This window comes from Marmota monax, unplaced genomic scaffold (assembly GCF_021218885.2).
Source record: "Marmota monax isolate L192 unplaced genomic scaffold, Marmota_monax_Labrador192_F-V1.1 WCK01_AAM20220418_F8-fsc00144, whole genome shotgun sequence".
Lineage (NCBI taxonomy): Eukaryota > Metazoa > Chordata > Mammalia > Rodentia > Sciuridae > Marmota > Marmota monax.
Genome location: NW_026694618.1, coordinates 2223306 through 2241205, shown reverse-complemented (window position 1 = coordinate 2241205; position 17900 = coordinate 2223306). Strand labels below are relative to the sequence as shown.

Genomic DNA, 17900 nt, shown 5'->3' with positions numbered 1-17900 from the left:
TAAAAGTCTGTATCTAAATAAATGTAAAAGGATTCTTTCCATAAATGTAAAATAAAAGTTGCAATTGATGAGAAGGCATTTGTATCACTGTTTAATGGGCAAAGATGTTTCCTTTATTGATGGGACATAAAATAATGTTGTATCTGTGCATAATTCAATGAAACCTGATATTTTACAAGATTTGGTTGACTTCTATTATCTTATGCAATGATAACTGTAAATGTCCTGATGTTAAGCAGTTTATTGAAAAAAGTTCAGATGTTCCAAACTCTTTCTTTTAAGAAATGCCCACATTGTTCGGGAATCCTCAGCAAACTCATAATTATCTATTGGGCAATATCCTATCCAATCTATTGCTGTTGGCCAGCTTCCATTGTCCTATGCTCTGGTTGCCATCATGAGGCCCAATTTTCTCCACAACAGGAAAGACAATGAGCTTATAGTCAACCAGCCTGCAGCAGGGGATGATTCTAAGCTCTTTTCTCTTAGCACTAACCATAAGCTAGCCAATACCGGGAACATCTCCCCAAGTACAGGGACTCCACGAGTAGCTGATGTCAGAGATGAGTTTAGAATAAAAGAAGCCATGTCAAAGTAAGCAAAAACTATGCCATTTGGTTATCACTGATTTCTAAAATTATTTTTAATCATATTAAATAGTCCTTACTTTTCCTAAATTTTTCAACCTACAGTGGATATAGTGGCAGAAAAATCAGATGGCTATTTTAAAAGAGAGTGGTTCAAAAAGAATTAAGCATTTTTGTTTAGTCACACCTTAGCTTCTAATGTGAATTATATTGTTGATCTGATAATGTAAGCTTTCAGAGTCATTCATAGTAATCAAAGCATGTGGTACTTACCTTCTTTTCAAATAAAATATCCTAGGAGGGAAAAAAGAATGAAACATTAACTCAATTAATGGTTCTGCTTCCAGCTTCTTATTATTCTTAATTATTCCCTATGGGATATGCAATTTCCAAGTAGAATAGCAATTGAGCCTTTTTAACCTTGTAAAAGCAATAAAGCCTGCCAGCCAACCACCCAAGGAGCACTCTCAGCCATGTAATAATAGGAGACATGAAGGGCACTAACATTAAAAATTACTCTATGCTTTCTAGGATCTTTATCCTATTGCATTCTGTGCTTTATCTTTTGTTTCTTTGATCAGCATTATACTCTCTATAATTTAGCTACAAACTTAATCAGTCATAATGAGAATGTCCTTACTTTTACTTACAAAGACTAAGGCAGAATACATAATTGTGTATTTTCCTTTCTGCCATTTTTTCCAGCCTTATACATGTGTGAATTTATTCTTTGGCATCAAAACATTCATTTTAAAGTCATAATTTTGTGAAATATAAGTGGGCTTTAGACAGCTGTTAGTTAGCTTAGTCAATAATGAACAGGTGGGCAGAGGAAAGGACAATGAAGGAGAGACATTGGACATATGCATTAAGAAAATCCACCAGTTAGGATCACGAGTTCAAAGCCAGCCTCAGCAAAAGCGAGCTCTAAGCAGCTCAGTGAGACCTTGTCTCTAAATAAAATAAATAGGGCTGGGGATGTGGCTTAGTGATTGAGTGTCCCTGAGTTCAATCCCTGGTACCCCCCCCAAAAAAAAACATAGTAGAATCGGTCAATAAGTGAAATACTATTCAGCAGTTAAAACAAATGCATTGGATGTCTGTAATTCAACATAGATAAGTTTCCAAAAACATCAGGTGAAAAAGCGTTTTGCAGATGGATATGTACAATATAATCCAAATTATAAAATATTTAAAACACACATTAGAAGCTTGGTGTCCTCTGGGAAAGTGAGAGGAAAAAAGAATTCAAAAGGAGCTCCTGAGAGACAATTTTTAAAACCCTGATAATTTAAGCCAAATTATAAAATTTTAAAACAACTACTAAAGAAAAATTCAAAGCTTTGTCACTTAAAAACCTTTTTAACAATAAGCAATATCGTCAGTTTTTCAATTCATGAATTTAGCTGTTAGTGTGCCTGATGTGAAATTCTACATATCAGCCCTTCTTTTGAAAATTCAATTTCTGTCTTGCTGTATTGTTCTTTGAAAATATGTGCCATAAAGCTTAAAATCATAACAACACAAGTAACTATTTTTGGAATTCATTTGATTATGTGTTTGCTGGAATTTATATTTCTATGGAAACAAAAATGAACACAAAACTTTAGAATAGAAAAGACTGTTTCAAACAAAGAACAAAGCCTCGTCCCTAAAGGCACTCACTTATAGTCTATAGGCCCCAGGGACAGAGGACAACACACAGCCAACAGTGCAGGGGGTCAGGGAGAAGGGCAGGAATGAGATGGTTTCTTGGAATAGGTGGGGTTTCTGGATGATTTCGAAGAGAGGAATGCAAAGGACCAACTTGTTGATGGCATGCCATGGTATATGTCAAAGTTTAAGAGGAAAAAAGTCATAAAGACAAGTGTGGGCAATAAGACAAAGGAAGCAGTGAGGAGGGACATTTAACCAGAGTGGATGGAAGGGCCCACGTGAACACAACTGGATGCCTTGGTGAGGGCTTCCAAGTGGGCAGAGAGGCATTGTGTGAGAACAGCTGGGGCCCGTGGTCAAAGCCAGAGGGAAAGACACATCAATTACAGTCTAGGTGGAATCTGAGTTTCAATATAAAGGATAAATAATAGAGACCCTCACTAGAGCTAAGGCATACGTTTTATTAATAGATCTGGATTTTTATGATGATATATGTATATGTCAAAGAAGAGGGCGAGAAGGGAACTGCCTATTTTACAGAGAAGAGTTACAAGGTCAATGCTACCAGAAGGAGATAGAGGAAATGTGAGGGATGGACAACGTTATTAGCATCATAGCAAATGGGATGAGACTAAAGCACTCAGTAGGCAAGGATGACGAACACGGTAACAAAGAACAAAACTTACAGCTTAATATAATAGTAAAATTGCTAACAAAATCTGAAATACATTAGAGCAGAAATAAGACTCCAAGCAAGAGAAGCCCTGAAAAAAAGAGAAGTGGGCCATTATTTAAAAATAAATCATATAATTCTGAAGATGATATAGAAATTACCAAAATGGTTATTTATGTGAGGGAGGGAATACCTAAAGTTTATGTTCTTTCTGATGATATTCATTAAAAGAGACCAATTTGTCACAACTTTTGTTCTCATAAAGGCTTTTTAAATATTTACATTAAAAGTGATGGAGGAAAAAATTTTTTTAAAAAATTGTTTTCACATATCCTTTTTTACTCTTCTAAAGGACCAAGTAATATATATGGGACATTGGTTGAATTTGTTTCTTAGGTTTCAACACTACTATGTGAACCATAATAAACTAACAATAAAAATATTTCACATATCCCCTTCAATTAGGAATTACCACATCCCTCTTGGGTAATTCAGAATTAAAATGTTTTCGTGAGATTCTTTCATGAAACTTTCTACTAGAGATATCAAGGCATATACACTGACTCTGCAATTCATCTTGACTCTTGCAAAGTTGACTTATTCTGGACAATTGTGTCAATTAAATTCAACTTAAGTTTACTCTGCAATAAAATGGAATACACTGCTAATCCAAAGAAACAACTCTGGCTAATTTTAAAATCATTAGGCTGGGTAAAAAAAGTTTGCCACAAACAGAGCACACACTTTATGAGTTTACTTATAAAATTCTAGAAAATGTACACTAGCCTAGAGCAACAAAAGTCATATCAGTATTAAGGCAAGTATCCCAAAGGTGTAAGGAAGAAGCTGGGTGGTGGAAATGTTCTGTATTCTGATTGCATTGATGGTTTCATGCATGTATACATTTTTAAAACTCATATGTTATATACTTTAAGTAGATGCAGTTTTGTAATTAAACTATACCTAACATTTTTATGATATTTATGAAATAGTTTTTATGAAATTCATATTTATGAAATCATTTCAAAATAAAGTGGTAAAAATTCAATTAAAGATATAATACAAATAGATTAAATGAGGAATGTTTCCAATAACCTGATCAGGAGTCAAGTTCTACTTCATAGATGGTGAAATAGAAACATAAACCCTGGAGTATTGTTCTTTAAAGAGCTTAAATAAACACTCGGGAGGGTTGGGTGTGGTGGCATTCACGTGCAATCCCAGTGACTCAGGAATCTAAAACAGATGGACGGCAAGTTCAAGGCCAACCTCAGCAACTTACTGAGACCCAATCTCAAAATCAAGATAAAAAGGATGATATTGTCCAAAGTATATTGTTATATTGTGTGCATTAAAGATTATGTAACAAATCCCATCCTTATGCACACTTATAACACACCCATAAAAAAATGTAGGAAAAAATAAATAAATAAAAAGGACTGGGGTTGTAGTTCAATGGTAAAGCACCTCTGGGTTCAATTACCAGTACAAAAAAAAAAAATTCATTCTGTTCTGGACCCAGGAAATGGTTGGGAAGCAGTACCTCTTCTAAGAACAGTCTTATTCATTAAGCTTCCATCTGAACAAACAAGCTGAAATCACAGGATGCTAAGGAATAGCAACACTGTTGGTCATTTTCTGATTTCCCTAGAAACAGACCAACAGTCCTGCCTCCAGTCTCCTGGCAAGAGCCTGTGTGCCCTTTGAGGTAGAATTTCTCAAAAAGCATATGTCAAGAGGAAGTATGAATATCCTGAGCCTGCACATCTGGCCAAACAAGGACCTGCCTGCCCCACATCTTCTATATTCAACTCTTCTCACAGGACAATGACAGGGAAGTAGCAGCAGGACACTCATGTTTACAGCCCCAGGATTCTCTTCTGCACATGCCAGAATTGTCTTAAGTGGTAAGGACACCTTGGGCCATGGGTACAGTCAGGGTTCAATGTTATCCCAGCACCATGGCAAGGTTCCCTCTCATGTGAAAGAACTGTTCAGGATGCACACTCACCCCAAGCACTAGGGAGCTAGGTGTAATCTCTCTCTCAAGTCTAGGCAGAACCCTTCCCATATATCCTCAATCCCCAAGGAGCAAAGACTAAAAATAATAGTAGAGATGTTGTTTACCTGTTTCAGGACATTTCTCATTGAAAAAAAAAACTTTTAAAACAGTTACTATTTCCTCTCTGAATACACCTTTATAGAGTTAAGCATGCACACTCTGGGGTTTTGACTGGCCTTAAATTTTCAACCATAAAATAGGAATAATAACAGTACCTATATCATAAGATTTTGGAAAACACAGAATAAAGTAAAATACACACCTAATATGTAATTATATCCAAGTAGAATGTCGTGTGTGTGTATGTGTGTGTGTGTATGATGTACTACTATTTACCTCAATTTAGAAAATTTCAAATCTGTGTTTTAACCAGATGAAATTAATAATTAAGAACATAAGCAAACTTGTTTTTACCCTGGAGGTCATTTTTCCTTGCAAGTAAATTCAACTTTCATCCTTTCTTTCTTTGTATACTGTTTGACTTATAAAAACTGGCAATATATGGTATTACAATATCACTTAGATATTACTTAGATACAATATATGATATTACTCAGATAAGAAAAACTCAGGTCTCATGCTGAAAACAATTGACACTAAAAAGATAAGAGTAACATTAGGAAAAGCTTTGGAGGAAGGACAAAAGGATCAAAACGATCTTCAGAGTAGGATCTGACTTTTTTTTTTTTTGCATCATAGAGAAGATATCCACATGCTGAGTGCCTAAAGGACTAGGCTGTCTTGCCTTCTTAGAAAATCAAAGAAATCAGTATTTTTAAGGAAATCGATTTTTTTTTAACATTTAACAAATCAACCAATTCATCTCAGGAGTTTTCTTTTTGAGAAATGTTGTCAAGAGGGATTTCTTTTTGATTGCTATGCCTCATGTTTTCCAAAGCAGCAAGGAGAGACTTTCACACATAGCTAAGCAAAAAATACAGAGAAGCAATGAGGCATCTAACCAGACCCATCAAGTGGGATTCATTGATTTGATGGAGAAATTGTTGGTTGACTTCAGGTGATTATAAATTAAATGGGCCTATTTAATTTATCTAAGAAACACAGAAATAATTTTCAAAATTGGAGGTCTACTACTATAAAATTCTATTTTGCTTAAGTAGTATAATGTGGCAATAGGTAAAATAGAGCCAAAAATATTTCTGCAGATGTGGAACCAGGAAAAGACAAACTTGATATAAATACATCAGACCACAAGTTGACCACAAAATTAATATATGTAAGCAGCATTCACAATCTTAGGATATATAAACAGAAGCCTGAGATGTATGATTGGAAAGTAATCCTCCCAAATCCTCAGCCTGGACTAATAATAAAGTTAGGAATGCAATTTCAGGGAATGAGCCTTGTACTTTCCCAGCTTACTTGGTGTAAGGAAATGAAGAGAGACTTCAGATTTTTCTTTCTATTTCCAAAAAAATTTGTGTATATATTTTTTTCATGTTTTTTGCCCAGTATCAACCCTTACAGAATTTATAACCAAGATATCAACATTATGGTGCAAAATACTTAGCATATCCATTTGGTACCTACCAGGCGATCCCGAATTTTATCTACAATGGTTGGATCACTCAACAGTAGAATAGGTTCACTAGGTGCATCCCCAGATATCAAATGAAGTTTGGTTTTATTGACAGTGAGAAGTCCAATGGTGATAAATGATATTCCTGCATTTCTAGCACTTTCAGAAATACTTTGAACATCTGGATTCTTTGGATGGTCCATGCCATCAGTCATTAGCAAAACCACTTTCACACCATCTTTACGTCCTTCTCTCTTAAGTAGCCGAGTGGCATTGGAAATGGCATAATAAGAGAAGGTGCCTTGTCCAATGAAATTCATAGACTTAACCCTCTGCTTAAATGTCTGAAGGTCCTTCCAAGAAGAGAAAGGTGGATCGATCTGGACTGAGCTGCTGAACTGGAGGGCTGCCAGTTTGATGTCATATTTCAAAGAGTGACCCGGGGTCAATTGGAAGATATTGTCACTCAAGCTATCCACAAAATTTTTCTGTTTATCAAAGAGGACAAGTTTAGAACTTTCAGAGCTGTCCACAATGAAGAGCACATCTATGAAGCAAACAGAGTCTGAAATAGAACAAAAAAGGTTAGGCAACTTAATTGTTCCAACTCATCAAACTGCATTGTATAGGAGCACCCTGAAGTGGCTGTTGTATTTGGTTTTGAGAAGGGAGTGAAGTGGATATGAGAGATCACGTTGGAGATAAGGCTGAACTTGTAAAGAACTAAATCTCTTTCCAAGTCTTTCCCCTTGTAGGATCATGCAAATGAAGAGCAAACAAGTAAACAAAAGATCATATATTCACAGCATATTCTCAATGTTAAACCCACTTAAAGAGAGAGGAAGGGAGGGCACATTTTTAAAATTCAACAAGTGAGGTTTTCTCGCAGTTAAAAAAAAAACACAATGCTCTATTTCTTAGGTTGTTTCTTAGGTTGTGTATCATATCAGTGAGTCCCTATTTGGTTTTGATTTTTGTCGTCAACTTTGTTGAAACTAAGGGACAAAATGAGTGTACTCATCAACAGCAAGGGAGAAATAAACTTATTTTGAAAACAGAGAACTTTGAATCCCAGCTCTGTTTCTTACTAGTTTGCCTGTGCCTTAAATGTGCCATTTAACTTCTCTGAGTCTCAACTTCTCTATAACATGAAAGTGACAGTCTCTGTCCTGCCTATTTTACATGTGAGGCTCAAATGAGATAACAAATGCACAAGTGCTCTAAAAACTTCGATATGCTCTAAGTGTGTAAGATGTATTACTGTCATAATTATATCCAAGTAGAATGTCATGTATATACATATATGTGATATACTATTATTTACCTCAAATGTTATTTAGAAAATGTGAAATCAGTATTTTAGCCAGCTGAAATTAATAATTAAGAACATAAGCAAACTTGTTTTTACCCTGGAGGTCATTTTTCCTTGCAAGTAAATTTGACTTTGCTCCTTTCTTTCTTTGTCCGTATACTGTTTGACTCATAAAAATTGGCAAAAGCAAGAGACAGAAGGCAAAATATCTGCTCCACATTATGGTAGACGGTGAAAACTCATCTGCCTGGTAGCACCTTGAAACAGAGAAATTAGTTATAAATACTTCAATAAAACTAAGCTTTGCTATTTTTTAATTTCAAGCTTATAGAGTCAAAAACTGGCATGTTACTGGAGAAAGGGGTTCTCATACACATTTCTAGAAAAACATTCACATTGAGATTTTAAGTTTCTAACCCAAGTAAATCATGGCACCATAACCAAATATTTATTAATAAATATTTCTATATATTCAAGAAGTCTTAACTTCCCATTATATTATGAGGAGTAGGATGTGAAAAGAGCAATTGAAGACATTTCAGCCCCGCCCCCCTTGGTGGCCATGGTTCAATCACAGCATCTGCTTTGACATTCCCAGATTCTTCTGAGTGAATTCAGATTCACTCATTTTTATTGTAACTGTTCTCCAATCCAACATTTTGCAGGATTGGAGAACATTACCACCATTCCAGTCCTAATATTATACACATAACTTCAGTTAGTCCAGAGGTCAAGTCAAAAATTAATCTACCCTTCTGTTTTCATAGAACCTCATTTCTCTTTTCTACTCTCACTTTGGAAACTTTGTCTCCACCAGGGTTGGAGCCAACGAATCAAAAGAGTATGAGAACCAATCAACAGAGTTACTTCAAAGCTTCCAATATTAGCTGGAAGAACTAGAGTTAGCTGGAAGAACGAATGAACTGAAATAGGCTTGCAGTCAGGAAGTACCCCGCTATGAACAGCCCTGTGAAACCATTTTTCTAGATAGACTAACAGAGAAAAATTATAATTCTGTTGTTCAGTCATCATCAGTCAATATGCCCAGTTACACATCGAGTGACTTTTTAGCCTGCAGAATTCCCTGACAAGAAAAGGCTGATATGTTGCTAGCTCAGTGTACCCAAGAGTATGAGAACAAGAAAGCTTATTGGAACAACTATTCAACATGGTTTTGAAATGTTTGCCTGCTTAAACTATATTGACTTCAAAAGTTCTGGAAAAGGAATCACATTTTCCTTCTTTGGCACCTTGCCTTCAAGGAATGTGAACTGGGAAATCGTGAGCATGATATTTCCAGGCTCTGAATAGAGGGTGGAAATACACACAGTGGTAGTGAGGAGTGAGACAGGACACTGATTTCTTTCATAACTGCCAGATGGACAAACCCCAGAGAAGCAAAGCTGGTGGGTTGAAGACAGAGCAATAGTTGGCTCCGTTCCATCATCTGCTCTTCACATAACATTGTCCGGCAGGAAGGTCATTAAGAGAACCTTGCTCCCACATAACCAAGCACCTCTGCTGGCAGGTGCGTCAGGTGCAACTGGCCAAATGCCAGCTGATCAGACCAGGTATGCCAAGATTGAAGATAGCTTGGTATTTGGGAAAAAATAAGAAGTGTGCTAAGGAAATAGAACACACAAAGGATAGTCCTCCTCCAGGAATCCTCTGGTTAACCAAGGAGAAGAATATAAAGTATGTACAACTTAGATTCTGAAGATTAGCGTAAAGGTAAGCCTGTATAGATAAACATAGCTGTTTTTGCATTTTCAAAGGGGTAAAGGAATAACATCATGTGTCTTGTGTCACCTATGATTTTTCTCTTTGATTGAGTCCATACCATAAAGAACATCTCAGAATTTCTGGAAATAAGAGACCGAGAACTAAATTTCATTGAGAATAAGAGATTTTATAAGCTACGTGATCAAAGAATACATTAAAGACTTAAAGAAGATGAATCCCATGCATAATACTAAGAAGAAAAGTCTTCTCATTCACAGGGCCCAATTAGGGCTTTGGACATACTGACTTTAACACAAGACTTATCTTTTCTCCCAAATAAGCACATTATTATACAGTTTTCTTGACATATAATCATAAATTCATACCAACCTCTGTATAAATGATATTCTACACAATTTATTCAATAGCAATAACCACACTATCTCATATTTTATTATTATTTGCTCTGACAGTTTTTATCCAGCCCTCTCAAACCAAAGTTTTCCTATTCCTTTTCATTTTCCTGGAGTACAAGGTATACTTTCTTCCTCTAATTTTTTAGTTTTACTGCCTTCCTGAATTCTCTTTCTTACTATTAGTTTGGCTTTGTGGCATCCCACTCACATCTAATCTCTTTTACTGTGTTTTTCTGCTATTTTTAAAAATAATTCTCAACTTTCTTTTTTTTAGATCCATGTACAAGCAAAATAGGTTTCAGGAATGCAAAATGTCATTAGTTAAATGAAAGAAATGTAAATCCATATGTTTATTATAGGTTACATTTATAAATGCATAAACAAGGATGCTCTTTAGCCAAATGTTATTTTTTTTTTTGCTTTTGGCCTAAAATTATTTCATATAAATGGCAGAATCAATAAATTACAGAGACTTTATATTTTATAATGTTTCAGATACAAAACTCATCTTTCAGTAGAGTTCGCTGATTTTATTCATAGTGTTTGCCTTTCATTGATTTCTGCATGAAGATAAAATGATTGCATAAGTCCTTGTTCAAATTGCCAAACTAGCTTATTAGATACAGAAAGTATTCTGTAATTAATCCTGAATTATAGAATTTTTGTTCCAAAAGACATTAACATTATTCTAATGTAATTTAGCAGACTAAATTAAAAATACATTTTAAAATAACTTTAAAATAAAGTTTAAACCTATGCATTTTAACAATTAGTTATATTTCTCTAATAATTTATTTCAAGTAATAGCAGAAGATTAAAAATTTTGAAAAGCTTTCTTCATATAATAAATATGTAAACCATTTAATTTTTCACAGTTCCTAGATGGTCCTGAGTTAAGTGATTAAAACAAAGTTGTTATGTCTTACCTTATAAAGTTTGTCAAATAAATAGTAAAGACTGGTTGAATGCCCACAGCAAGAACTAGTGTTAGGGATGGAGTTAGCTTATTTGATACTGATCTGTTCTGTAGGAAATAAAAATTGTCTTTGCTTTTGGATCTTTTGTAATCTTTTATTCATGCTTATTAGACTCAGTTAAAGCAAGAGTGGTCAGGCATTTGGCCAGGGTACAAAGTCTGGGTGGGATCAGTAAGCAAGTTAAAGGAACAGTGTCCTTTCAGAATAAATCTGTTTTTCAGACTATTATAAAAACAACTCCAACTAATTTTCTATGTTTCAGACATTTATTGACGATCTTTGTTTCTCTTGCTCTGCCTTCTCTTTTAATTCTTTTCTTTTTTTTTTTCCTTTTGGTTTTGGATATGATAAGATATTGGTTGTAAATGGTCTCTCAAATATATAATTGATACCAGACTCAAATTAAAAATTGGTTTTTCAAGAGAGATCACACATTGATAATTATGGAAGTTGAATGATGAGCATATAGAAATTCATTATTCTAATCATTCTACTTCTGTGACTCTTTAAATTTTTCTTAATAAAAAGTATATATAGTGCTAGTGAAAGAGGGGTCTGACTTTAGTCCTGGTTCTGGCCCTAACTTCAATGAGAGCCTTAGTTTTCCACTTAGGAAATGAGCGATTTATTCATTAAGATCCTTTCAAACTATAAGAGAGGCAGTTTTGTAACTGAGTTAAAGCCTAAATAAACACTCTAATTCCACTCTCTTTTAGTTGATTTTAAAAAACCACTAATTTTGGAGGTCATGCAGCTAAGCGATATAATGATAGTCTTTGTCTAATTTGGAGATCATGCAGCTAAGCAAAATATTATAAGTCTCAGCCCAGTTGTGCTAGAGCTGTGGGGTAGGTTGCAATAAAGCCAAAGAAAGCACCCAGAAACATTATGGGAAATGTGAATGCTTAGAAGAGATCAGAAAGTATTACAAGAAGAGCTTGGTGACAATAAGCTAAATAGATGGCACCTCCATCTCTCACAGTGCTTCAACAAGCAGTTCCTTCTTTCCCTCATAACGTTTTGTCCAGCGGTGGCTGACTGAATGAGTGATGTATATCCTTTCCATAGTCCCCTCAGTTCTGCTCCCATCTCCACTAAGAAAGGGATTATACATGTTAGGTTGCAGAAGCAGTGTCATTGTCAGCATAATTTTGTTCACTTCTTTTATTCCATCTGCATCCAAAGGAGCAACTGTCCTGGCACACATTCAAGAAAATAGCTTCCTATAAATAACACTAACTTGCCCTAGTTCCCGGTGTGCATAAGAGAAAGCCAGTGTCCTTCAAGATCACATGTATCTGGTTTTTCCTTTCTGGACTTGCTCTCATTCTTCCCTCAACTTGTCTAGGTTTGGGGGATCAGAAAGGGGGCATTCAGGGACATGGTGTTTTACTGTACCCCTTCTCTTTAGGGAGGATACAGTCTTCCACTAGCTTCTCTGTAGGTGACAGCTCTGACTGAAGCCTCCTAACAAGCTAAAACTGTTCTCTGAATAGATTTGCATTGCTACCTTGACCTGCAACAGTGTCTTTCAATTATCTTCCCCTGTTCTCCAGGGGATCGTTAGCTTTTGCTGCCCTACCCTGTTCTCTGATGAAAAATGCCTTTTGTATACTAATGATTAACTGCAGTCTTAGCTATTCCCGTAAAACTGAACTAAAGAAGACAGTTACAGAACTTTCTAATCGGTAACTTTTCTTTAGATTAATAGAACCCAGAACATCTGGTGGCCTATAGATAATAGCAGCCCAAGCGCTAGAAAAGCAGACCACCTGAAATTTGTTCCAGACTACCCTGGAATTTGTAACTACCCTGCTTCCCACCTGGTAGGCTCAAAACTCCCTTCATAAGCCTTACACCTGCAACCCCTCAGCAAGACGGTCTTTGTTAGCAATGGCCTCCATCTTCTCTGGTTTGCTACCTTTCCAAGTAAATTTTTTCCTTACCCCAACAGTTTGGCCTTGAGTCACTGGTGAAAACCAAACATCAGTTCGTGGTTGTAGTTTTACAGTGGTCAGTATTCTGAGATTTCCATCCAGGAAAGAATATCACAGCAGTTGTTCCATTGTCTTTCTTCCTATTTTCTACTTTGTGGTTACAGAAGCATGTCAGTGTTTATCAGTGCCAGATGTACCCTAGGAAGCCACCTGACCCCTGGACAACAGGCAGGCTGACTTCTCTCTGGATTGCCTCTGAGATAGAGAATAGAATGGTTATTGAAGAAAGTAATAGAAATGTTTGTGTTATAATTGTTTAAAATCAGAAGTCATAGGAAAGCATTTTCACATTTATGGATTTCCTTATTATAACAATAATTGCCTCTGCTTCAATTTATTAGGTGTGAAGCCTCTCACTCTCCTTGTCATTTCATCCTCTACAAGTACACATTTTAGCATCTTAGGAATAGAGAACATAGGAATGGAGTGGGGAGAAGGGATTAAGAAGCAGACAGGTAGAGGGAAGAAATCACATGTGTTTTTAAAGGGCAACATGAGGGATCTTTGTGATAAGGGATGCAGTCTGTATCTTGACTATCACTGTCAACACCCTAGTTCAGATATTATACTGCAGTCCTGCAGGGTGCTAATCACTGGGGGAAACTAAGCTAAGAGCAGAGTATCTCTGCATTATTTTTTTACAACAGCTTATGAATCTACAGTTATCTCAAAATTTAAAAATTTTTTAAATTATCATGAAATAAGTGTTTTCAAAGAAAAAAAATGCTTGTTTGTTTTTTAAGAATTCATGTTTTGTTGGGCACAGTAGTACATGCCTGAGTTGCTGAGGTGACTCAAGAGTCTGAGGTAGTAGGATCACAAGTTCAAGGCCAGCCTTGGCAACTTAGTGAGACCCTCAGCAACTTAATGAAACCCCATTTCAAAAGAAAAAGAAAAAGGATGGAGGAAGTAGTTCAGTAGCAAAGCACTCCTGGGTTCAATCCCCCGTAACAACAACAACAAATGGCAGAATGAGACTTTAACTCAGGCCAACCTGACCCTTGAGGTTCACTTACAACTAAGTCATCATCAAACTGAAGCTTTTGAGAAACTGCACAAATTTCTATTTTTTTTTGGCGGGTGGGGGGGGGTTGTATCAGGGATTGAACTCAGGGGCACTCAACCACTGAGCCACATCCCTAGCCCTATTTTGTATTTTATTAGAGACAGGTCTCACTGAATTGCTTAGCACCTCCATAAATTGCTGAGGCTGGCTTTGAACTCGAGATCCTTCAGCCTCTGCCTCCTGAGCCACTGGGATTACAGGTATGCACCACCATGCCCAGCCTACAGAAGTTTCTTGAGGCCCTAAGTAACAATGTAAGTTCCCAGGGATCAACCATGTATTTACTTGTTGTCCTGTGATTGTTAACCGCATTTTTCACTTTCATGAGACATGATTCAAGGCATAGGAAGTGGTATTTGTTTCCAGATCAATTCTCTTATTCTTGGGGTTAATTCACAATATGCAGAATAATAATACCTCTAAAGGCAAACCAGTAATTCATGGAGAGGAGAAATGGACTAAAGTCTTGGTGCTTTGGAGCTGTTCTTATTGAAGTGGATGAGAGTTTAGAATTCTGTTTTGCATTTCCTCCAATCTAACAATGTCAAATAGGATAACCCAAACCCAAACTTTATCTATCAGCACTGGGTAGATGACTCCAAAGAAAATCCTGAGTTCTGTCAATTAAAGCAGTTGACTTTGCATCCTGAAAAACAATGTGCTTTATCTGATGACTCTAACCTTAATCCCAGCTGATGGTCTTGAATTAGGACATAATCAGACATATACCAGGCCAAATAAGATAGTGTGGATAATTGTGTAGACTGGGAACAGACAACCTGGAAACCATGTCCTTCTAAGAGTTGTTCTATAGTCTTTATAGAAAAAAAAAGCACACTATTTTTTATTATTGCTACTATATATGTATATATGGCATAGAATAAGCAGTCAATAAATATTGTTGAATGAATAGCTATTAGAAGTGATATTTTAGTGTTCATTAATCACTTAAGGACTATGATACCACAGACTGCTCTCTGCTAGAGTACTACTACTTTGAAAATCTTTTTTCAATTTTTTTTTCATTTTCTCCAAATACTCTACCACAGCAGAATCTATATTGACTTCATTTGTTTTGGCATCAGTGCCAAAAACCGTTATTTCAGTAGTGAGATGGTATTTTGGGGTCCTATGATCATTAAAAAGAAATCAAAGTTTGTTATGACTTACATATCTCAGAAAGTTTTATCTGCATGAAGTCATAAACACACACACACACACACACACACACACACTCGCGCGCGCGCGCGCGCGCGCGCTGGCCAAAAACAGCTGAAACGTATCAAAGTGAAGGGTGCACTCAATGAATGACTTTCTTACCTATCCAATTTGGAGAATTTGGTGCTAGAAGTACCTTTCTATGTTTTGGGGGCTTTTTGTCTCCAATATAAAATCTTGATATAGTAGAATTTCCAACTCTTACTTCAAAGCTCTGAAATTTCTGGAATTCATTATTTTTCCTTGGTCCCAAGAATATGACTTGGACATGTTCTCATATCTTTCAGTATATTAGAAGAACATCAAAATAGTTTGGTCCCATTTATCAGCAAAGGGAAAGATTGAAAGCATTCAAAGGAAATAGGGAACCAAAATGATCATTAATGATAAAATTTAGGAAATGTGGCTTTGGTAAGTTCTGGAACAGTGGGACTCCATGCCCCTTGCCCCTTGCCAGATTCTGATTGAGTTGACCCTTCCAACATACCCTGTATTTTATATTACTATTATTCTTATTTAATAAATTATTTTTAGAATAAATTTAGATTTACAGCAATATTCACTCCATTATTGTTTGCATTGTTTATATATATATATATCCATAATATATTTTGTTTCATTATCTGTTATTTGGTCCCCAGCTTGAAAAATTGTGTCACATATATAACACACATTGTCTCCTAGACCACAGTCATAGAATAAGTTCCCATTGTGTTAACATTATGACTACAAAAATTCTCCTTTCTCTAAAATGTTCCTCTGATATTAATATTTCTTCTTTCCATATTGTTTATTCCTAGGAGCAATTATGTTACACCCCCCACCCAAAAAAAATCAGGAAACTCACTAGGATAAATCTACAATTTTCCTTTCTAATAAATATCAGAAAGTAGATTGGTCTAGGTATCTCAAAGGGTTAAATGTTCAATTTTTTTTTCTTTAATTGTTTCTGTCACTCAGCAGGTAAAATAGCCTTAGCTTTTTTGCATGACACACAACAAAAGAGAACGATCAGATCTATCACATCATGATTAATCCTGGCTTTTAACGGAGAAAACACTTGCTATTTTCAGTTAGCTAATTTTATTTTCTGGGGTCAGACAGTGTTGTCCTATATTTTGTTGAATTCTTCAATTCCCCACTGGTTGGTATTTAAACTTTCCTTGTACTGGGAACAAACAATAGCATTGAATCTCAAAACTTAATATAGAGATGATATTTATTTAATCTTTCCATTTCATACTTGATAAAATAGAGGACAAGTGTTAAGACCCAAAGGTCAAACCTGCATGAGCAAGGAAAGGAAGCTTAGACCTTTGTGCATCAACTGGCATCTTTCTTATTCCCTAAATACTGCAGGAGGTTTGTAGGGCTTTTTATCGTCCAGTCTAATATCAGAGCAGGAGAAAAAGGAGGCTATACAGTCAACAATGTATGTTTGGAAAATATGGGGTTAACTTCAGCGACAAATGACTCAGAAAAAAAAAAATCATCATGTGCTAAGTTTCAGCACATTATGATATGTCTAATATCTCACTGTGTATAAATCTTAATTCTTGGACCATCAAATGTGATGAATACCCCTTCTTGGAACCAAGAACTGTCTCTTCAAGGTTTGGACAGTTTTGCCTGAATTTTCACACCAATTCCCATGCCTGTGGTCCATGCTATTGACCCCTTACCAAAATTCAGCCAGATACATAGATAAATATCATCATATGGATAATAAGTTGCAGAAACTCACCACCAGCTTGAGTTTGTGATTAGCGTATTTGAGATTTAATAAGAATATCTAACAAAAGGAAGTTTTCAAATAATCATCAAATTCCTGGGACAAAAATGTTTTGATAGCATTAAGTAACTTGTTATTCCATATTGTGAACCCATTAAAATGATGCTTTATACAACATTGCCCTTAATTAAGGTAATAAAGTCACCTCTATTTTTTAGTTACATATAAATTATGTAGTTCCTCCTATACAATATAGTTTGTTTCTTTTGTTCTTTTGAATTCTGTACTAAGTGTAAATTATTTGTAGACAAATTTTACAGTGAAATCAAGGTGGATTAATATTTGGGAACGTTAAAATATAAAAACTTAATAATGTTAAACTGTATACACAAAAAGGTACTTACTATAATCATTATTCATTGTTTATATCCAGAACTATATATTATAAAATTACACGATAATTTTATTTACTATAAGTAACTTTTAGTTCATTATACATTTTCTATTTTGCTAGAAATAAATAGAAACTTCAGAAATGTCAAATACTAACATAAATTAGAACTGATCAGTCAGGAGGGACTATTGTTTGAAAAAGATATTTGGGCACCACCTTGTGGAGCTTTGTAGAAAGACAGTGTGAGAGTCAGCTTGTCTCCTACCATCAACAGATCAAAATTATTAGTGGCCTACAATGATAACCAGGTGGAGTGTAAGTTACTTTCTATAAATTCTCTGGACAGAGGAACAAGAGGATGAATCAAAACAGTGGTAAAACTACTTTTATATATGATGAAGAACCTCTCTAAAGTAACATCTGATGAAATCAGAAATTCAGATCAGCTCAGAGTACAACCAGGATTACCCCCATTTAAAGTTCATCTGAGAAGGAGCTTACAACCTTTAAGCATCCATAACTGTTGAAACGGATCCTCAGAGGCTGAA

The 17900-nt window shown here is 35.6% G+C and overlaps 1 protein-coding gene across 4 annotated transcripts in view; it reads right to left on the bottom strand.

Moving 5' to 3' along the window:
* The window catches only part of Col28a1 (collagen type XXVIII alpha 1 chain), a 164203-nt gene extending 153152 nt beyond the window's left edge, over window positions 1–11051 (bottom strand). For all 4 annotated transcript variants that reach the window (XM_046422560.2, XM_046422562.2, XM_046422561.2 and 1 more), the window contains exons 1-4: window positions 10895–11051; window positions 7927–8087; window positions 6530–7083; window positions 861–881 (exon numbers count right to left, since the gene is read on the bottom strand). In XM_046422560.2, coding sequence (XP_046278516.1) covers window positions 861–881; window positions 6530–7083; window positions 7927–8050 — 699 coding nt within the window. In that variant the 5' untranslated portion in view covers window positions 8051–8087; window positions 10895–11051. The remainder of the gene's footprint in view (window positions 1–860; window positions 882–6529; window positions 7084–7926; window positions 8088–10894) is intronic.
* Window positions 11052–17900: the final 6849 nt, after the last annotated feature.